The sequence below is a fragment of the Podarcis cretensis genome (assembly GCF_951804945.1).
Source record: "Podarcis cretensis genome assembly, chromosome: 14".
NCBI classification, from domain to species: Eukaryota; Metazoa; Chordata; class Lepidosauria; order Squamata; family Lacertidae; genus Podarcis; species Podarcis cretensis.
The window spans coordinates 39,700,130-39,717,428 of record NC_137183.1 but is presented as its reverse complement, the minus strand read 5'-3'; the positions used below and the strand labels follow the sequence as shown (position 1 = coordinate 39,717,428).

The 17,299-nt window shown below is 44.1% G+C and overlaps 2 protein-coding genes across 2 annotated transcripts in view; one reads left to right on the top strand and one right to left on the bottom strand.

Annotated features, from left to right (window-relative positions):
- Positions 1 to 1,508, bottom strand: part of SPSB3 (splA/ryanodine receptor domain and SOCS box containing 3) — a 19,944-nt gene extending 18,436 nt beyond the window's left edge. Inside the window, exon 1 of the mRNA XM_079952419.1 lies at positions 1,158 to 1,508. Coding sequence (XP_079808545.1) covers positions 1,158 to 1,281 — 124 coding nt within the window. The 5' untranslated portion in view covers positions 1,282 to 1,508. The remainder of the gene's footprint in view (positions 1 to 1,157) is intronic.
- NUBP2 (NUBP iron-sulfur cluster assembly factor 2, cytosolic) overlaps positions 1 to 17,299 on the top strand; it is a 20,268-nt gene extending 2,969 nt beyond the window's left edge. Inside the window, exons 2-7 of the mRNA XM_079952448.1 lie at positions 2,361 to 2,479; positions 10,810 to 11,008; positions 12,193 to 12,347; positions 14,031 to 14,141; positions 15,615 to 15,684; positions 16,600 to 17,299. Of these exons, the coding sequence (XP_079808574.1) occupies positions 2,361 to 2,479; positions 10,810 to 11,008; positions 12,193 to 12,347; positions 14,031 to 14,141; positions 15,615 to 15,684; positions 16,600 to 16,745 (800 nt within the window). The 3' untranslated portion in view covers positions 16,746 to 17,299. The remainder of the gene's footprint in view (positions 1 to 2,360; positions 2,480 to 10,809; positions 11,009 to 12,192; positions 12,348 to 14,030; positions 14,142 to 15,614; positions 15,685 to 16,599) is intronic.

The following is a 17,299-nucleotide window of genomic DNA, read 5'->3' as shown; positions in this document are numbered from 1 at the left end:
CTTTTACAGTTATATTCTCCTAATTGATTGGAGTGTTAAGTCTCTGACTTGGGAGATTCATGTTCAGCTATAAACGTTACTGGATAAATCTTGACCAGTCAATGTCTTTCAGCCTAACCTACTTCACAGAGCTGTTGTGAGGGGAGAAGTCTATTATAGGTAATAGATATGACAAGACAACTATGTTTGAGGCGGAAGCACAGACCAAAGAGGTGATTAATAGCTGGAATTTTGTAACTGAGGGATTAAGAATTTCAGGTCAGGAAATAGTTTAAACAAATTTATAGAGTTAATCAATATATTATTTGATAAAAGATAGGAAGATGATATTAGTATCTGAGTAGTTCAAGAACGGACCTATAATTATCTTGTCCTTTTAATTATCCACTCATAATTATCTTGTCCTTTTAATTACCTACGCATTATTTACTGGTACATTGTACAAATATTTATTGACATCTTTATATTACTAATATAAGAAACCATAAGAATAAGCCTTAGATTGTGGGTTGTATCCAACCAAGTTCTACTCAAAAGTAGACCCAAAGAAATGAATGGACCTACGTTGGTCATGGCCATTCATTTCAGTGGGTCTGCTCTGAGTAGGGCTAGCATTGGATACAATCCTATTTATTATATTTATAAAAGTATTTCTGTACCACCATATCATAAGATATCAAGGCAGTGTACAACGTTAAAACATTTAAAGAAATAAAAACACTGTGTGTGTTATTTTTATGCCATGATGATTTATAATGTGCATTGTACTGTATACAAATAACAATATACGTTGTGTAATATTTTGTGTGTGTGTGTGTTTAAAGATATAGGGATCATGTTTCCCACCATAGCTCCTTAAAGGAAAGTTGGATAAAAATTAGATGGAGGGATGCCATCTTAATTTTGTAGCTTGGGGGCCCCTTTGCGCAAATTGATCTTTGCTACTCAATCGCTACCACAGCCATGTTCCCTCTCCCTTGTCTGTTCACCAGTAAGAGAACTAAATGTCATCCAGAACACACACTCTGTTGATGACAGCTGACAAGCAAGCTTCTAATATTCAACATGACCTCATGTCTTTCTCAGTAAATATTAATATTTTAATATTAATAGCCATTTTAGCAGTAGGAAAGGGGGAAAGATCACCCCGTTGTTACCTTTCGTGGACTTCCTAATGACATCTGCCAAGGTCATGGTTGGCTCCATCTCCAGGGAATCTTGTTGCTTCGATTGATTTTGATCCCCCACAGGGTGCCAAGAATTCTCTTCCTCAGTATCCATCTTTTAATATCCTTTTAAATGTCCAAAATCCTCTGCTGAGGAGATAAGTATCTTCTGCTTCTGATACGGTTGGGGAACTTAAGCCTTATTAAGATGTTCCCTCAGCCTGGCTGTGTGAAGGTGCAGGAAATTCCTGGGTGACTCAAGTTGTCCATCCTTATTCACCTTTTTGCCTCACGAGTCTATGATCACTTAATGGCTGTGTTTACATTTTACAATGGGAGACATCCTGGATGGCTTTGTTACTACAGGAGCCAGTGACTGAGGCGTCCTGGAATTCTAATCGCTATGGAATTTCGCTTCCAACTGTCATAAGCCAAAATGCCACAACTAGCTAGTGCAAGTGGAGGTCTGAATTGAGAGAATTGCTAATATAAATGGGGGGGGGGGGAATGTGTTGGGTGCTTTGATGAATTTGCAATTCATAACAGATTTTGGCTTCAAATATTTTGGGAACCAGGGATGCGGGTGGTGCTGTGGGTTAAACCACAGAGCCTAGGACTTGCCGATCAGAAGGTCGGTGGTTCGAATCCCCGCGACGGGATGAGCTTGTTTATTGTCTTGTTCTTTCTTTTGACCTACTTTTGTTGTTTTTAATTATTGTTGTTGTTGTTGTTGTTGTTATTTATACCCCGCCCATCTGGCTATCCACACTTTATTTTTAAAGCAACCTGCAGCGTTCATTTCTAAGCATTTTATAGAGAAACCATGTTGGTTTTAATGTATCAGGGTGTGGGTTGTTTGCTTGGCTGTAAGTCGCTTTGGGTTGCCTTGGGAAAGGCTAAGCAACTAACAAATTTAACAGATAGTAAATAAATGACCACAGAGCTCACTCTGTCCTCAATCGGCTGTATTGCATATTTCTCCCACCTTAGGATTTTCCCCTTAAAAAATAAATAAATTGCACTTTTGCAAACTTGGGTTCCTCCGCACCCTCATCCCTCACCTGCCAAATACCTTCCTTTTGTGCCTGACGGATGCCATTTTGTGCACATAAGCAACCTCACTTACAACCAGAACATTGGAAATCAGACAGAACAATAACTGTTTCCTCACCCTGGTCCTCTTGTCCCTTACAGATGGAGGTAACCTGGCTGGGGTCCAGCACATTGTCTTGGTGCTATCGGGGAAAGGGGGCGTAGGGAAGAGCACCATCTCAACAGAGCTGGCTTTGGCTCTGCATCACACTGGGAAAAAGGTATGTACCATGTGGTATAGTGGTTAGAGCACTGGATTGTTGTTCTTTATTTCATTCCTGTTCGCTTTATAGTTTTAAGCGGGGGAGGGACCTTAAAGCGGTTTACAACCTACAATAAAACAATCCAGAATCAAACATCAATGAAGAAAGTCACGTATACAGTGGTACCTTGGGTTACATACACTTCAGGTTACAGACGCTTCAGGTTACAGATTCCGCTAACCCAGAAATAGTACCTTGGGTTAAGAACTGTGCTTCAGGATGAGAACAGAAATCGTGCTCCGGCGGTGAGGCGGCAGCAGGAGGCCCCATTAGCTAAAGTGGTGCTTCAGGTTAAGAACAGTTTCAGGTTACGAACGGACCTCCAGAACGAATTAAGTACTTAACCCGAGGTACCACTGTACATTCAAAACAACATAGTTAACAGGAAACTAAAATATTATCTTAAAGATTTCTAAATAAAACTTTACAAAGGAGGTAAACTACAAGAATGCACATTTAAAGCAGCAAAGTGAGCAACGGCAAAGTTTTCTTAAACGTTTCAAAAGAAAACATTACTAAATGAGGTCAAATATAGAATGCACATTTAAAACAGCATAATCAAAAAGAGAATAAACTATTATCAGAAGCATAGAACATGTCTTCTTCTGTTGCTGCCAGTGTTGGCTCATGGAGGCTCAATGACTTGGGTCTGCACTAAGAAACAACCATGATGGTCTCTGGCCTCTTCAGCAGCCTCAGCTTTTGCAGCTGGAATCAGTCAAGGCCCTGCCCTCTCAAGCCAGGTGGGAAGAGGCCCGCAAGACAGGGAGCAGGTCTTCCAGGACTCAAAGCAAAGATTGAATGTGAACCCAGAGTACCCAGATCCCTGCTTAGCAGTGACTGCAGTGGTCCTGGCCCATATGCCGTCTCCCAGTCTAATGTACCTCCATTCCACACATTTTTTCTTGGGGGTAAGCCTTCATGTATACCACCCTGAACTCTTTGAAGAGGGTTAGGGAACAGGATCCAGTGTACAGGGCAGATCCCGAGCACCCCCCACCCCCTACGAGTCACTTTGACAGATGAGCAGGGCTTCCCACCCACCAGTTGCCCGATGTCACCATGACGTCAGGTGACCGAACTTCAGAGTGAAACAGGTGTGATACTTCTGGTCCTAGCAATGTGGGTTTTCTGAAAAATGGGGGGGGGGGGGGAATTCCAGAGTGCTAAGGCAGCTGAACTTTGATCAGCAAACAAATCTAGGCAAGTATGCCTTAATTTAATATTATGTATTCATCTCTTGGTTTTTTTCAGTACTCAGAAGTATTTGAAACAATATTTGGGGATAGGAGGAATCAATAACAGTGCAGTTAATGCGGTCTAAACATTGTAGTCTAACAAAGCTGGAGCTTTACATGCAAATTAGTTTTAGTTTTGGGTTTTAGGGGGGGGGTTCGGAATAACTAGAAATATCTAAGAACATGACCACTTGGCACTATATGCTTGTGAACATTGTTTACATCTCAAGAAGCAAAAACGAAGGCCCTCAAAACTGTAACGTTAATTTCAGCTTGTTCCCACCCCCCAGGCTAAGAAATTAAATTAGCTGTATTTGCTGGGGTGCGGGGAGTTAATTACACCATTGAAATGACTCAGTGTTACTGGTATTTTATCCACTCTTTATGTTGTATGTTTGAAGGGAAGTGGGAGAGCCCATGGAGTATGGGGTCAGGGAGTTGGAAGACAGAACAGAATTAGAGTTGGTAAATGGAAACTTAGGTTGGAGGAAGAGAGACAAAGGGGATTAACTGTGTGGGTTTAGGGTTTCAGGTGCTTCCCTTCATGAGGTCCCCATTACGTGAGAGGTATGGGCCAGGCTGTGGTCTTTGACCCTCCCCTTCTATTGAGTTCCCAATGGCCCACCTCTTCATTCTTCCAGGTGTTTAGGCAATGGGGAGGGGGCTTCAGGGGGAGTCTGCTGTACTCCTGTCAGCTCCCTGGGTGGGCCAGTTGGGAACTGGATGAAGTCAGACAAGAAATGAGTGGACAGGGCTACATTCTCATTCATTCCAGACTTCGGGTCACTGCTCACTGGCTTTCATGGGTCCTCAAATAAACACTGGGCGCAGCAACAAGAATCCGCTGACAGCATACGAATCAATCTGGCTAACCTGATCCAAAAAACCACACACACACAAATACCGCCCTCACACACAAAAGCAAATCTCAGTACAGCCAACCAAAGACAACCAACCACACCCTAGGCCACCCCCAACCTCTCTCACCACCAAGGAAATACAACAAGCAAATAGTAAGAGAACCCACACAAGTGACGCTGACACAAAACCCCACACATGCACTAAGTAGAAGAATACAGTGGTGCCCCGCAAGACGAATGCCTCGCAAGACGAAAAACTCGCTAGACGAAAGAGTTTTCCATCTTTTGAGGTGCTTCGCAAGACGAATTTCCCTATGGGCTTGCTTCGCAAGACGAAACGTCTTGCGAGTTCTTGCGAGTTTTTTTCCTTTCCCCACCCTTTTTCTAAGCCGCTAAGCCGCTAATAGCCGTGCTTCGCAAGATGAAAAAACCGCAACACGAAGAGACTCGCGGAACGAATTAATTTCGTCTTGCGAGGCACCACTGTAGAAGCATTGTCACCCAACCCCACTCACCATTCCCCCCTCTCCCCCTCTTTTCTTCCTAACCTAACACTGTATGTAACACTACTGTATCACAACAAATGAAACTGATCTGTAGAAAATGCAGCTTGAAAAAAAGAGACCATGCATGTATTTTTGTAAACTAAGAAACCTTTAATAAAAATATGTTTTTTTTAAAAAAAAAAACACCACTGGACAATTTCACTGGGTAAATTGTTGCTGAAATCCACACTTAGAAGGTTTTGAACACCAACTCCGATACCAACACCTACGCAGTGCTGTTAGCACGGTCAGACAGCGACACTGTTTAACATTAATTTTTACACACACACCCAAAGGAGGTAAGCATTTAAATTTACTGTATGGGCCTGGGTGCTCCATAGGGAGAGTCACCTGGAGGGGGAAAAGTTAATTATATCCCTGAAACTGTCTACAAAACCTTACAGGTTTGTATCCATTCATTATGTTACTAATGAATGTTTACGAAACTGTGTTTTTTAGATATGGAAGTGGAAAAATCTAGCAGTGGGATAAAATTCCATGTTGGAAAATTTGCGCCTCCATCACGTTGCCTCTCACTCCCCTCCCTGTCTGACTTGCTCCCTCCCCAGAGGCCCATGTGGCTTGACATGGCCTGCTTGGAAATGAATTTGCCCAGGACTATCCGGGGAGATAGGAGGCTAAGGAGAGAGTCCATGGTAAGGACAGGTAAGGCCTCCATGTGGAACTGTAACCCAGTGAAACATCAGAGGTTCAGTCCATGGGTAGTCCCAGGTTCAGGTCCCCTCCCCATGGTCTCATTTGGGAAAGAGCTCAGAAGAGATGGAGCTGAACCCTTGAGAAAAAGGTTGCAACGTTTGGGGAGGCATGGTAAGATGTGGCATAATAGTTGCAGGTTTGATCCCTGTATGGGACAGCTGCATTGCAGGGGATTGGACTAGATGATCCACAGGATCCCTTCCAACTCTACAATTCTATGACACTATGAAGTGTATGAAATCATGCATCACATAGAAAAGTGAATAGGGAAACATTTTTCTCCCTCATGACACTAGAACCAGATGTTCCCCTTCCCCAGCCTCTAGTGTGCTGCCTATTCATGGACCGCTCTGTCATGGATGCCTAGAAGCATAGCTGTCAACTTTTCCCCTTTTTTGCAAGGAATCCTATTCGGAATAAGGGAATTTCCCTTAAAAAAAGGAAAAAGTTGACAGCTATGCCTAGAAAGAGGAGGCTCAACGGGAATGGGAGGTAGGAGGGGTTTTTGGCGATCGGCTAACTAATGAGCTGCTTCCAGCAAGCGCCATTTCCTGGTTTTGTAGGTAGGTACATAGGGACGTGGGTGGCGCTGTGGGTTAAACCACAGAGCCTAGGACTTGCCGATCAGAAGGTTGGCGGTTTTGAATCCCTGCGACGGGGTGAGCTCCCGTTGCTCGGTCCCTGCTCCTGCCAACCTAGCAGTTCGAAAGCACGTCAAAGTGCAAGTAGATAAATAGGTACCGCTCCAGCGGAAAGGTAAATGGTGTTTCCATGTGCTGCTCTGGTTCGCCAGAAGCGGCTTAGTCTTGCTGGCCACATGACGCGGAAGCTATACGCCAGCTCCCTTGGCCAATAAAGCGAGATGAGCGCCGCAACCCCAGAGTCAATCATGACTGGACCTAATGGTCAGGGGTCCCTTTACCTTTACATATGGCTGTACTGATCTGATCTGCACATTCTGAAGGCCAGGGCAGGTAAACACACACACACCAGCCTGGGAATCTAATCCAGCCTCCCCTCCCCACCCAAAAAGCAAAAATTTTAGTCCTCCAAGACCACACCAATTTTATCAGGGATCAAGGGTAGGAGGATTAAAGTAGGTAAGAGTTGTGAGGTAGGCAGAGCAGTTTTCATCCCAGGCCAGCACCCTTCTTGTTGTTGTTGTTTAGTCGTTTAGTCGTGTCCGACTCTTCGTGACCCCATGGACCAGAGAACGCCAGGCACTCCTGTCCTCCACTGCCCCCCGCAGCTTGGTCAGACTCATGCTGGTAACCTCGAAAACACTATCCAACCATCTCGTCCTCTGTCGCCCCCTTCTCCTTGTGCCCTCCATCTTTCCCAACATCAGGGTCTTCTCCAGGGAGTCTTCTCTTCTCTTTTTTTTTTTTTTTATTAATTTTTTAGAAAAATTTTCTTTTACAGATTTAAATAACACATTCACATCCACTATAATATCAAATTCTTTTGGACTTCCCCCCGCTCCCTCCACAATCCTCATAATTTTATATTTATTTCACATTTCCTTTATGATTGTATTGCCAGTTAGTAAATCTTTACAACTCTTATCCCTCTCACAATACCCTTTCTCATCACAAAGCCTCTTTAAATCCAACTAGCGTTGTCTGTTCATCACAAATATTTTCCAGATAAATCGTAAACTTTCTCCAGTCCTGTGTGAACTTGTGATCTTTCTGGTATCTAATTTTTCCTGTCAGTTTATCTAGTTCGGCAAAGTCCATTAATTTCCGTCTCCATTCTTCCAATGTTGGTAATTCTTCTTGTTTCCATTTTTGAGCCATTAAAATTCTTGCCGCAGTCACCGCATATTGAAAAAGTTTATAATCACTTCTATTAATTTCTCTTCCTGTAATTCCTAACAAGAAAGCTTCTGGTTTCTTCACAAACGTATATTTAAACATCCTTTTCAACTCATTATATATCATTTCCCAGAAGCCTTTTACTTTCTTACACTCCCACCACATATGATAAAATGTCCCTTCCCTCTCTTTACACTTCCAACATTTGTTACATGTCTTATACATTTTTGCTAATTTTACGGGAGTGATATACCATCTATATACCATTTTCATAATATTTTCCTTTATCGTCATGCATGCAGTGAATTTCATATTTTCCTTCCACACCTTCTCCCAATCTGCTAACTGTATATTATAACCAAAATCCCTGGCCCAGTGTATCATAACTGATTTAACTTCTTCGTCCTTTGTTTGCCATTCCAGTAACATTTTGTACATTTTTGACAATACCTTATAATCATTATTAATTATTTCTTTCTGAAATCTAGACTCTCCTTCAATATATTTCCTCTCTTTACAATCCTTCTTAAACATACCATTTGTTTGGAAGTAGTGCAACCAATCATATACATATTTTTTAACTTGTTCATATGGCTTCAATTTCCATTTCGCCCCTTCTTTAATTACAATGTCTCCATAAGTCACCCAATCCTCTCTCATGTTCATCTTTTTGACACTCATGACCTCCAGTGGGGATAACCAATGTGGTACATTTGGTTCCAAAATGTTTTGGTACCTTTCCCATATTTCTATAAGGGCACCTCTGAAAATGTGGTTGGCAAAACTTTTATGAGCTTTCCTCTTTCCTAACCATAAATAGGCATGCCAGCCAAACCTATTGTCAAACCCTTCCAAGTCCAGTAGCTTATTATCTTTTAGTGTTATCCAATCCTTTATCCACCAGAGACAGGATGCTTCATAGTAAAGTTTCAGGTCCGGCAGGGCAAAGCCACCTCTTTCTTTCGCATCAGTTAATAGTTTAAATTGTATTTGTGGCTTTTTGCCCTGCCAGATATATTTTGAAATCATTCTTTGCCAATCTCTGAAGATCTTTGTCCCCTTGATTATTGGGATCATTTGAAATAAAAACAACATCCTTGGAAGCACACTCATCTTAATTGAAGAAATTCTGCCCCAAAAAGATAATTTCATCCTACTCCACACTTCGAGGTCTCTCTTAATATTATTCCAAGTCGTCACATAATTGTTTTGTTTTTGCTGGTAGCTTTGAGAACACTTCTCCTTGCCCCCTCCATCTTTCCCAACATCAGGGTCTTTTCCAGGGAGTCTTCTCTTCTCATTAGGTGGCCAAAGTACTGGAGCCTCAGCTTCACGATCTGTCCTTCGAGTGAGCACTCAGGGCTGATTTCCTTAAGAATGGAGAGGTTTGATCTTCTTGCAGTCCATGGGACTCTCAAGAGTCTCCTCCAGCACCATAATTCAAAAGCATCGATTCTTTGGCGATCAGCCTTCTTTATGGTCCAGCTCTCACTTCCATACATCACTACTGGGAAAACCAGAGCTTTAACTATACGGACCTTTGTTGGCAAGGTGATGTCTCTACTTCTCAAGATGCTGTCTAGGCCTGTCATTGCCCTTCTCCCAAGAAGCAGGCGTCTTTTAATTTCGTGGCTGCTGTCACCATCTGCAGTGATCATGGAGCCCAAGAAAGTAAAATCTCTCACTGCCTCCATTTCTTCCCCTTCTATTTGCCAGGAGGTGATGGGACCAGTAGCCATGATCTTCGTTTTTTTGATGTTGAGCTTCAGACCATATTTTGCACTCTCCTCTTTCACCCTCAATAAAGGTTCTTTAATTCCTCCTCACTTTCTGCCATCAAGGTTGTGTCATCTGCATATCTGAGGTTGTTGATATTCCTTCCGGCAATCTTAATTCCGGCTAGCGTGTTTGTGATGACCAGCTTGTTCTCTTGACAGAACTCTATTAGCCTTTGCCCTGCTTCGTTTTGATCTCCAAGGCCAAACTTGCCAGTTGTTCCTTTTATCTCTTGACTCCCTACTTTAGCATTCCAATCCCCTATAATGAGAATAACATCCTTCTTTGGTGTCACTTCTATAAGGTGTTGTAAGTCTTCATAGAACTGGTCAATTTCAGTTTCTTCAGCACCAGTAGTTGGTGCATAAACTTGGATTACTGTGATGTTAAAAGGTCTGCCTTGGATTCGTATCGAGATCATTCTATCATTTTTGAGATTGCATCCCAGTACAGCTTTTGCCACTCTTTTGTTGACTATGAGGGCCACTCCATTTCTTTTACGGGTTTCTTGCCCACAGTAGTAGATATGATGGTCATCCGAACTGAATTCACCCATTCCCGTCCATTTTAGTTCACTGATGCCCAGGATGTCAATATTTATTCTTGCCATCTCATTTTTGACCACCTCCAACTTACCCATGTTCATGGTTCTTACATTCCAGGTTCCTATGCATTATTTTTCTTTACAGCATTGGACTTTCCTTTCGCTTCCAGGCATATCCGCAACTGAGCGTCCTTTCGGCTTTGGCCCAGCCGCTTTATCAGCTCTGGATCTACTTGTACTTGCCCTCCGCTCTTCCCCAGTGGCATGTTGGACGCCTTCCGACCTGAGGGGCTCATCTTCCAGCGTCATAACTTTTATATGCCTGTTGTCTTTGTCCATGGAGTTTTCTTGGCAGGGATACTGGAGTGGCTTGCCGGTTCCTCCTCCAGGTGGATCACGTTTGGTCAAAACTCTCCACTATGACCTGTTCATCTTGGGTGCCCTGCTCGGCATAGTTCATAGCTTCTCTGAGTTCTTCAAGCCCCTTCGCCACGGCAAGGCAGTGATCCATGAAGGGGATCCAGCACCCTTATGTGGAGGCAAATCACCCCCTTCCTGGTCATCAGTGCTGCTACGCTGAAGGACTTGATTGCCTACCATTGCAGAATGTTACAGTGATAGAATTCAACTTTATCCCCTCCTGCAGCTTTCACCTACCTTTCCTTGGCCTGCTGTGCCATGTCCAGAGAAAGGTTTTATACGCTGGGCTTGCAAGTTGCTTTTTTTGGGGGGGGGTTAGTTTTTGGGGTTTTTTACTGAACAGGGCCTCCCCATTTGTCTTCCAAATGCAGGTCGGGATCCTGGACGTAGACCTCTGTGGCCCCAGCATCCCGCGCATGCTCAATGTGCAGGACCGAGATGTTCACCAGTGCGACGGTGGCTGGGTACCGGTCTTTGTTGGCCAAGACAAAAGCATTGCTGTCATGTCCATTGGCTTCCTTCTGGAAAAGCCAGACGATGCCGTAATATGGAGAGGACCAAAGAAAAATGGTATGGAAGATACAAATGTTTACTTACCTGCGTGCCCCTGTTAGTGATATTTGGCCTAAGCCAGTCGGTCTTGGGGACAACCACCTTTTGAACTCAGTTGCCTGGAGGTTTATTGTCCCCCCTCCCGCCCCCCCGGGCAGCAAAGCAAGTGACCTATTTGCAAATGGGTAGCACACGTCCCTGTTTCCAAGTGTGCCGGCTACAATGTGTAAGAATCTCCTCCAGGCAACAGTGCTCCAAGTTAGCTCTTCACACTCTGAACATGCACTGGGAGATACAGTTCTGCCGTGTTGTTTTTCCTTCATGACCTCTTGTTCTGTGCATCCAGCCGGCAGCTCCCAGCTCCTGCGGGAGGACAGAGGACTAGCACAGGGTCTACATGGGTGGCAAGTGACTTGGGTGACTCTAAATGAGTGTCACCACCGTCCTTCTGAATCCCTTTGAAATCCCTGCTTGGGGCCATGTGCTCAGAAAATACATGCTATTTAGTCCTCGCCTTTCTGCATGGCACCCCAGGGGCAGCTCGCAACCATAATCAAGAAGCGGCAACAAAACAAAACAAGAGCAGGAAAAAACAGTCAATTAGAAACAACAACATCACAGCTGCCAATTTAAAACAAGTATCAACAAAGGAAACTTGATTAAATTGCAGGTCGGTTTTTAAAAAGGGATTGTTAGTTCTCCGTTGCAAGGGAGTTCCAGAGTTTGAACATAGCCATTAAGAGGCCTTCTCTCAAGTCTCCTCCTGTCCTGTGCAAACGAGCCTCTGATATTGGTGGGACATAAATAAGCGCATCTTTGGAAGATCCTTAAGATTTGGGCAGGTTTGTATGGACGGGGTCTGCAGATAGCAATGTCACCAGAAGAAGTGAGCAAATGACATGGAGGTTTACACTGCTTTAATGTGACCTAAGGCAGACCAGTCTTTGGCCACGCCCCCATTGCCTCCGCCCATTTCCTGTCTTCATCCAGGACAGGGGAGGTGGGGGACCTGCTCCTGTCACCACGGGGTTATTGTGTGAATTGTGTCTGTGTGGGTCCTCCAACGCTAAGTTCTATTTGGAGCAGATCCATTGAAATGAATGAACATGACTAACTCAGGTTCATTCATTTCAGTGGGGCTGCTCAGTAGAACTTAGTTGGATGCAGTCCAATATATTTTCCCATTCTATATTTCTTTATAGCTTTGATCAAGCAGTTTGTCTCTGATGTCACCTGGGGAGAACTTGACTTCTTGATTGTGGATACACCCCCTGGCACATCCGATGAGCATATCTCCACCGTAGAATCCCTTCGGCCTTATAAGCCTCTTGGGGCAATTCTTGTTACAACACCGCAGGTAAAGATGACTTCTCTCTTTTTCTTGTCTTTTAAAATTTCTTCGGTTTCCCTGCAATTTTTAATTTAAAAAAAACTATTACGCACCTGTACAAAAGTGACAAATAATAGGAACAAAGCAACTATAATAATAATAGCTACACACACACACGTGCACATGCAGCTAATTACACACCTACAAATCTTTAAACTGGAAGTGCCTATAATTGAAACTTAAGGTGCACCTAAATAAACTTCATGCATTATATGTGTAGCTTTTTGAAAGCTCTAGATTGAAAATGCCAACTTCTACTATGATTTCTCTGAATTCATCATAAAGTATAAATGTGGGCTTGGTGTCAATAAACTGACTCTGTATGTAATATGAGCCAAACCATGCCTTAGTACAAACAAACCAATGTACAAGTTCCTGGAGCGAGTTCCTCGCTCACTCCTGCTGCTGCCCTACTCCTTGTAGCCAAAAGCTGAACAATGACTTGACCCCATATAGCAGGGCGGCAGCAAGACCAGGAGATGAGGCAGGAATGGTTGCTCTGTGCCTATGATCTTCACTCCGGGAACCCACACAATTGGCTGTTTGCACTAAACCATGGTTTGTCATAGCATTCATTGCAAACTGGCTATTTGTGTCTCTAAAATTCACTAAATGATTCCCTTTCCCCCTAAATTTATCCCCTTTTTTAACCATTGTCCTGTTCTCATAAAATATGTTATGGTTCCACATCTTAGCTATCTATTTTCTCATGTTACATACTTCTAGGTAGTTTCCAACATAAGTCGCTTGGGGTGCTTCTGATTATAGCATCAGTTACTGCTTTTTTTGGGTTCTGGGCCATTCTCTCCAAAGTTGCCCTTCAGCATTCTGCTGGGGACATCAAATCACGAAGACTTTCAGATGAACACAAACTAGCATCCTGGCACTGCAGGATACTGGAAATTTTATTTGAGGACCCTGAAAATATTGGCTTTAATCATTTTATATAGGGGGGAAAATCAGTGTGCTCTAGGTGTAATTTCTCAAAGACAATTTTTGTAGCTGTGTATAGACACCAGGGGGTGCTCTTATAGCCACAAGAGATGTTTTTGGATAAAGTTTCTCCCCTGCGCTACAGTTGGCTTGTACAATACAGTACTCAGCATCTGTTGCAAAGATTAGTTATAAACTACCTGTCCATCATGACAACACAGCTATTAGTTTTTTAAAACATAGGGTTTGACAACCACATCCATTGCAGCACAGTAGTACAGCATTTGCTCTGTGTGCAGAAGGTCCCAGGTCTATTCCATGGCATCCGGTAGAACTGGAAGAGACACTTTCCTGAAACCCTAGAGAGTTGCTGCCAGTCAGAGCTAGAAGGACCTGCGGGCATAAGGCAGATTCCTGTGTCCAAACCAGCCATGCATCCAACTCAACTTTCAGCTTCCAAGGAAATTGCTGCTAAACACTCGCTGGTGCATTTGACAGCTTTGGATCAAAGAACCAATGCAGCTTGACTTGGTACGAGGCAGCTGCCAGTATCATATGAAAATTCTCTACAGTTTTGAGATTTGCTTTGAAAATAACACATTTGTGGCCACTGAAAAGGTTGCTCACTTTGCCAGACCTGTTTGCCTATTGCTCAGCTTTGTTTCCTGCTGCCACCCTATTACCACCATATTACTCAAGATTGTCTTCTTTCTTCAGGCTGTTTCTGTGGGGGACGTGAGGCGAGAGCTGACCTTCTGCAAGAAGACAGGCTTACGGGTTCTTGGGATCGTGGAGAACATGAGCGGCTTCGTCTGCCCGCACTGTTTGGTAAGAGGCTGGGTTACGCTCAGCGTGCGCAAATTTATTAAGAGCTGAGATTGGTGGCCATTGGAGTGAATTTTTAAAAACCTGATTGCAGGTGCAAGTTTAGGGTTGTACCCTCTGGTGGAGCTTCTCCAAGCATTTCTGCTTTCCCAAGGGAAATAATTGCTAATGGCCAAACCTTATGGCATGATATTTGTGAGAGATAAAGCTGACATTTCATGTGTCTTTTTCTTTTTGGAAAGTAAATACCAGGTGCAGGGTGGAAAACCAGTCAAGACTCCCGATACTGTGATCCTAAAGGAAATTCCTCCTGCATTTTTGCCCAAGTGGGAAGCTTCTGTTGCTCAGATAGCATCCTTTAGACGTTCCTGGTATCAAGAGAAGCTTTGAGTGTGAGGATCTTCATCAGGAGCACAGCATTAAGAGGAAGGGAGCATTAGAGAGGGGAAAATGCTTGGCACCACAGCGGAGAACATTCTTCCCTCCTCTTTCCCTTCCTTTTGACCAGAAGGCGGGAAATGTCTTGGGTTAGGCTGCCCCAATAAGAAAGGGGTACTCAGGACAGGGAGAGTGAGTAGAGGGCATTCACATATACCTGATAGCTCGACAGCTGTAGTCCCTGCATTAGTAACCTTCAGACTGGATTACTGCAATGCGCTCATGTGGGGCTGCCCTTGGGCTTGGTTGAGAAGTTGCCACGTGGTGCTGAATGTAGTGGCCAGAACTCTCATGGGGACAGCTGACAGACAACATTGCTAAAAACATCAGCACTGACTGCCCATCTGCTACCAAGCCAGGTTCAAGTTCCTTGTGTTAATTTACAAAGCCCTGAGCAGCTTGGGTCTAGGGTACCTTAGGGACTGGCTTTTCACCCAGCTTGACACTGAGGGCATCTGCAGAAGCATCCTTGGTTGTCCCCTGAAGTGGCGACGCTCATTTGGCATCAACACAAAACAGCCTTTCATGTTATCGGTCCAATCCTATGGGATACTCTGCCCATAGAGAGTCAGTAGGTGCTCTCTGTTTCTGCCTTCTGTTTAAATGCCTCTTTCCTATGCTACCAGGCAAATTAAGAAAAAAATATTTCCATAATAGTTAATTGATTGTCTCTGATTTTAAATTTTCACATTTTTATTTTAAATAGAGATTATTGTAGATATTATATAGATTACAATAGATATTATTGTAAACTGCTTTGCTGTTTTTATGATATAGTGGTATATAAATACGTACAGTCATACCTTGTGTTGCGTTAGGTTCATGTTGCTTCTTTTCAGCTTGCGGACGCGGCAAACCCAGAAGTGTATACTTCCGGGTTTCACCTCATGCGCAGAAGCGGCACTCTAGTTGCAGAATTTTCAGGGTGTGAATGGCACCCCAGAACGGATTGTGTCTGCAACTAGAGGTATCACTGTATTTATATGAATTGATGAATTTTATTCCCACTTTTCCTCTAAGCTTCCTCTTCTGTTCTAGGAATGTACCAATGTCTTTTCCAAAGGAGGTGGACAGGAGCTGGCCAAGCATGCCGAGGTCCCATTCCTAGGTGAGTTTATCCGGAGTACCCTCAAGGAGAGCATTAAAAGTTGTGACGATTGCTTTCTTGTGACTTTGATATCCACATAACACTTTAAATACGGTTAAGAAATATCCCAGCCATAAGGCTGTGTCAGTCTGGATCTTGACAGGGGCATCACGGGACAGATCCAAAGCAAAGGAGGTCAGAGTTGCAATAGATGGAGTCAGTTAGAGGAGCCACCTAGAGGAACTGCTCTGGGAAAACTGAGTTGATGATTGAATACTCAAATTCTGCTTCTCCTGCAACCACATTGAGCTCAAAGCAGGTCACAATGATGACAATAACATTAAAATTAGCAAATGACAGTAACATTAAAATTAGCAAACATTACAGTGTTTATAATCATCTCAACAACTCCATAAGGCAAAAAAAACCCCACACCACCCCAAAACAAATTAATCAAACAATTAATTTCAATTCAGTACGAACTCACAGTGATTCAAAGGGTCAGAAACAGCTGCTGAGCCCTGTGCCAGATGACTCACGTCCTCTGCAAAGGGGCTTCCTCTCCCACTGTAGCAGCAGAATCTTTCAGTTTTAGTCTCGACTTTCACCCTCTAGAAAAGAAATTGATCTCTTAGCTGGATACAACCCCAGGAGCAGCTGGGACAGGGAACCTGTGACCCATTTGTCGTTGGACTCCCATCAGCCCAAGCCAGCATGGAGCTTGGTCAGGGATCATGGGAGGTGTAACCCCACAGCCTTTGAAGGGCCCACAAGCTCCCCATCCCTGTACTTAGAGCTTCATTGCTGGTCAGTATACAGCTGTTGTCAGGTAGGATGGGAGATGGGAGAGCCTGCCCGTCGTTCCTCTTTTCACCTTCTCTCCCTCTTCCCTCTTAAACCTCTCCTGCCTTTTTGCAACCCCACCTTCTTGCACAGGGTGCGTGCCCCTGGACCCCCAGCTCAGCCAGAGCTTGGAACAAGGCAGAGACTTCCTCCAGGAATTTCCCAAGAGCCTGGCATTTCCTGCGCTCGCCGACATCGCCCGGCAGATCTTGGCTGGGGCGTCCGCTTGCAGCTCCTGAAACGGAAGCAGAGGCTGGAATCGATTGGCACCCAGCATCTTCCTCGCCGCACCAAGAGAAGCGAGAGAAGCTGGCCAGGAAACGGGGCAGATTTTGAGAAGGCTGAACAGGGTGGGGGAAGGCTTTTCGGAAAGCGACGGACTCAGAGGGGCTGGATTTGGGCAGAACACAGCGCATTGTCTGCAACAGCATTTGCCTTCTGTATGAGTGACTGCAGTGTCTGCTTTGGAGTGGTCCACCCATTGGTGGGGTTTTTTTAGCCCTTTGTTCAGTTTTTCGAAGGCTAGGATCTCGACCAGATGGTGTTTCTGCTCCCTTCCTCAGGCAGGACAAATGAGAAGTTTACACACACCCAAAGAGCAGAGAAGTACCAGCAGGACGCTGGCACTCTAGTGCTCCCTGCCTTCCACCTTGTGAACTCAGTTCAGCATGTGCTGTGCGATGCAGCAGTCCTCGCGAAAGCCTCCGCCAGCAGTTCCTTGACTGCTCTGCAGAATTCAGTTGTGAGTAAGTCATCTTGAGCAACCCACATCCAATAAATCATATTTGCTGCA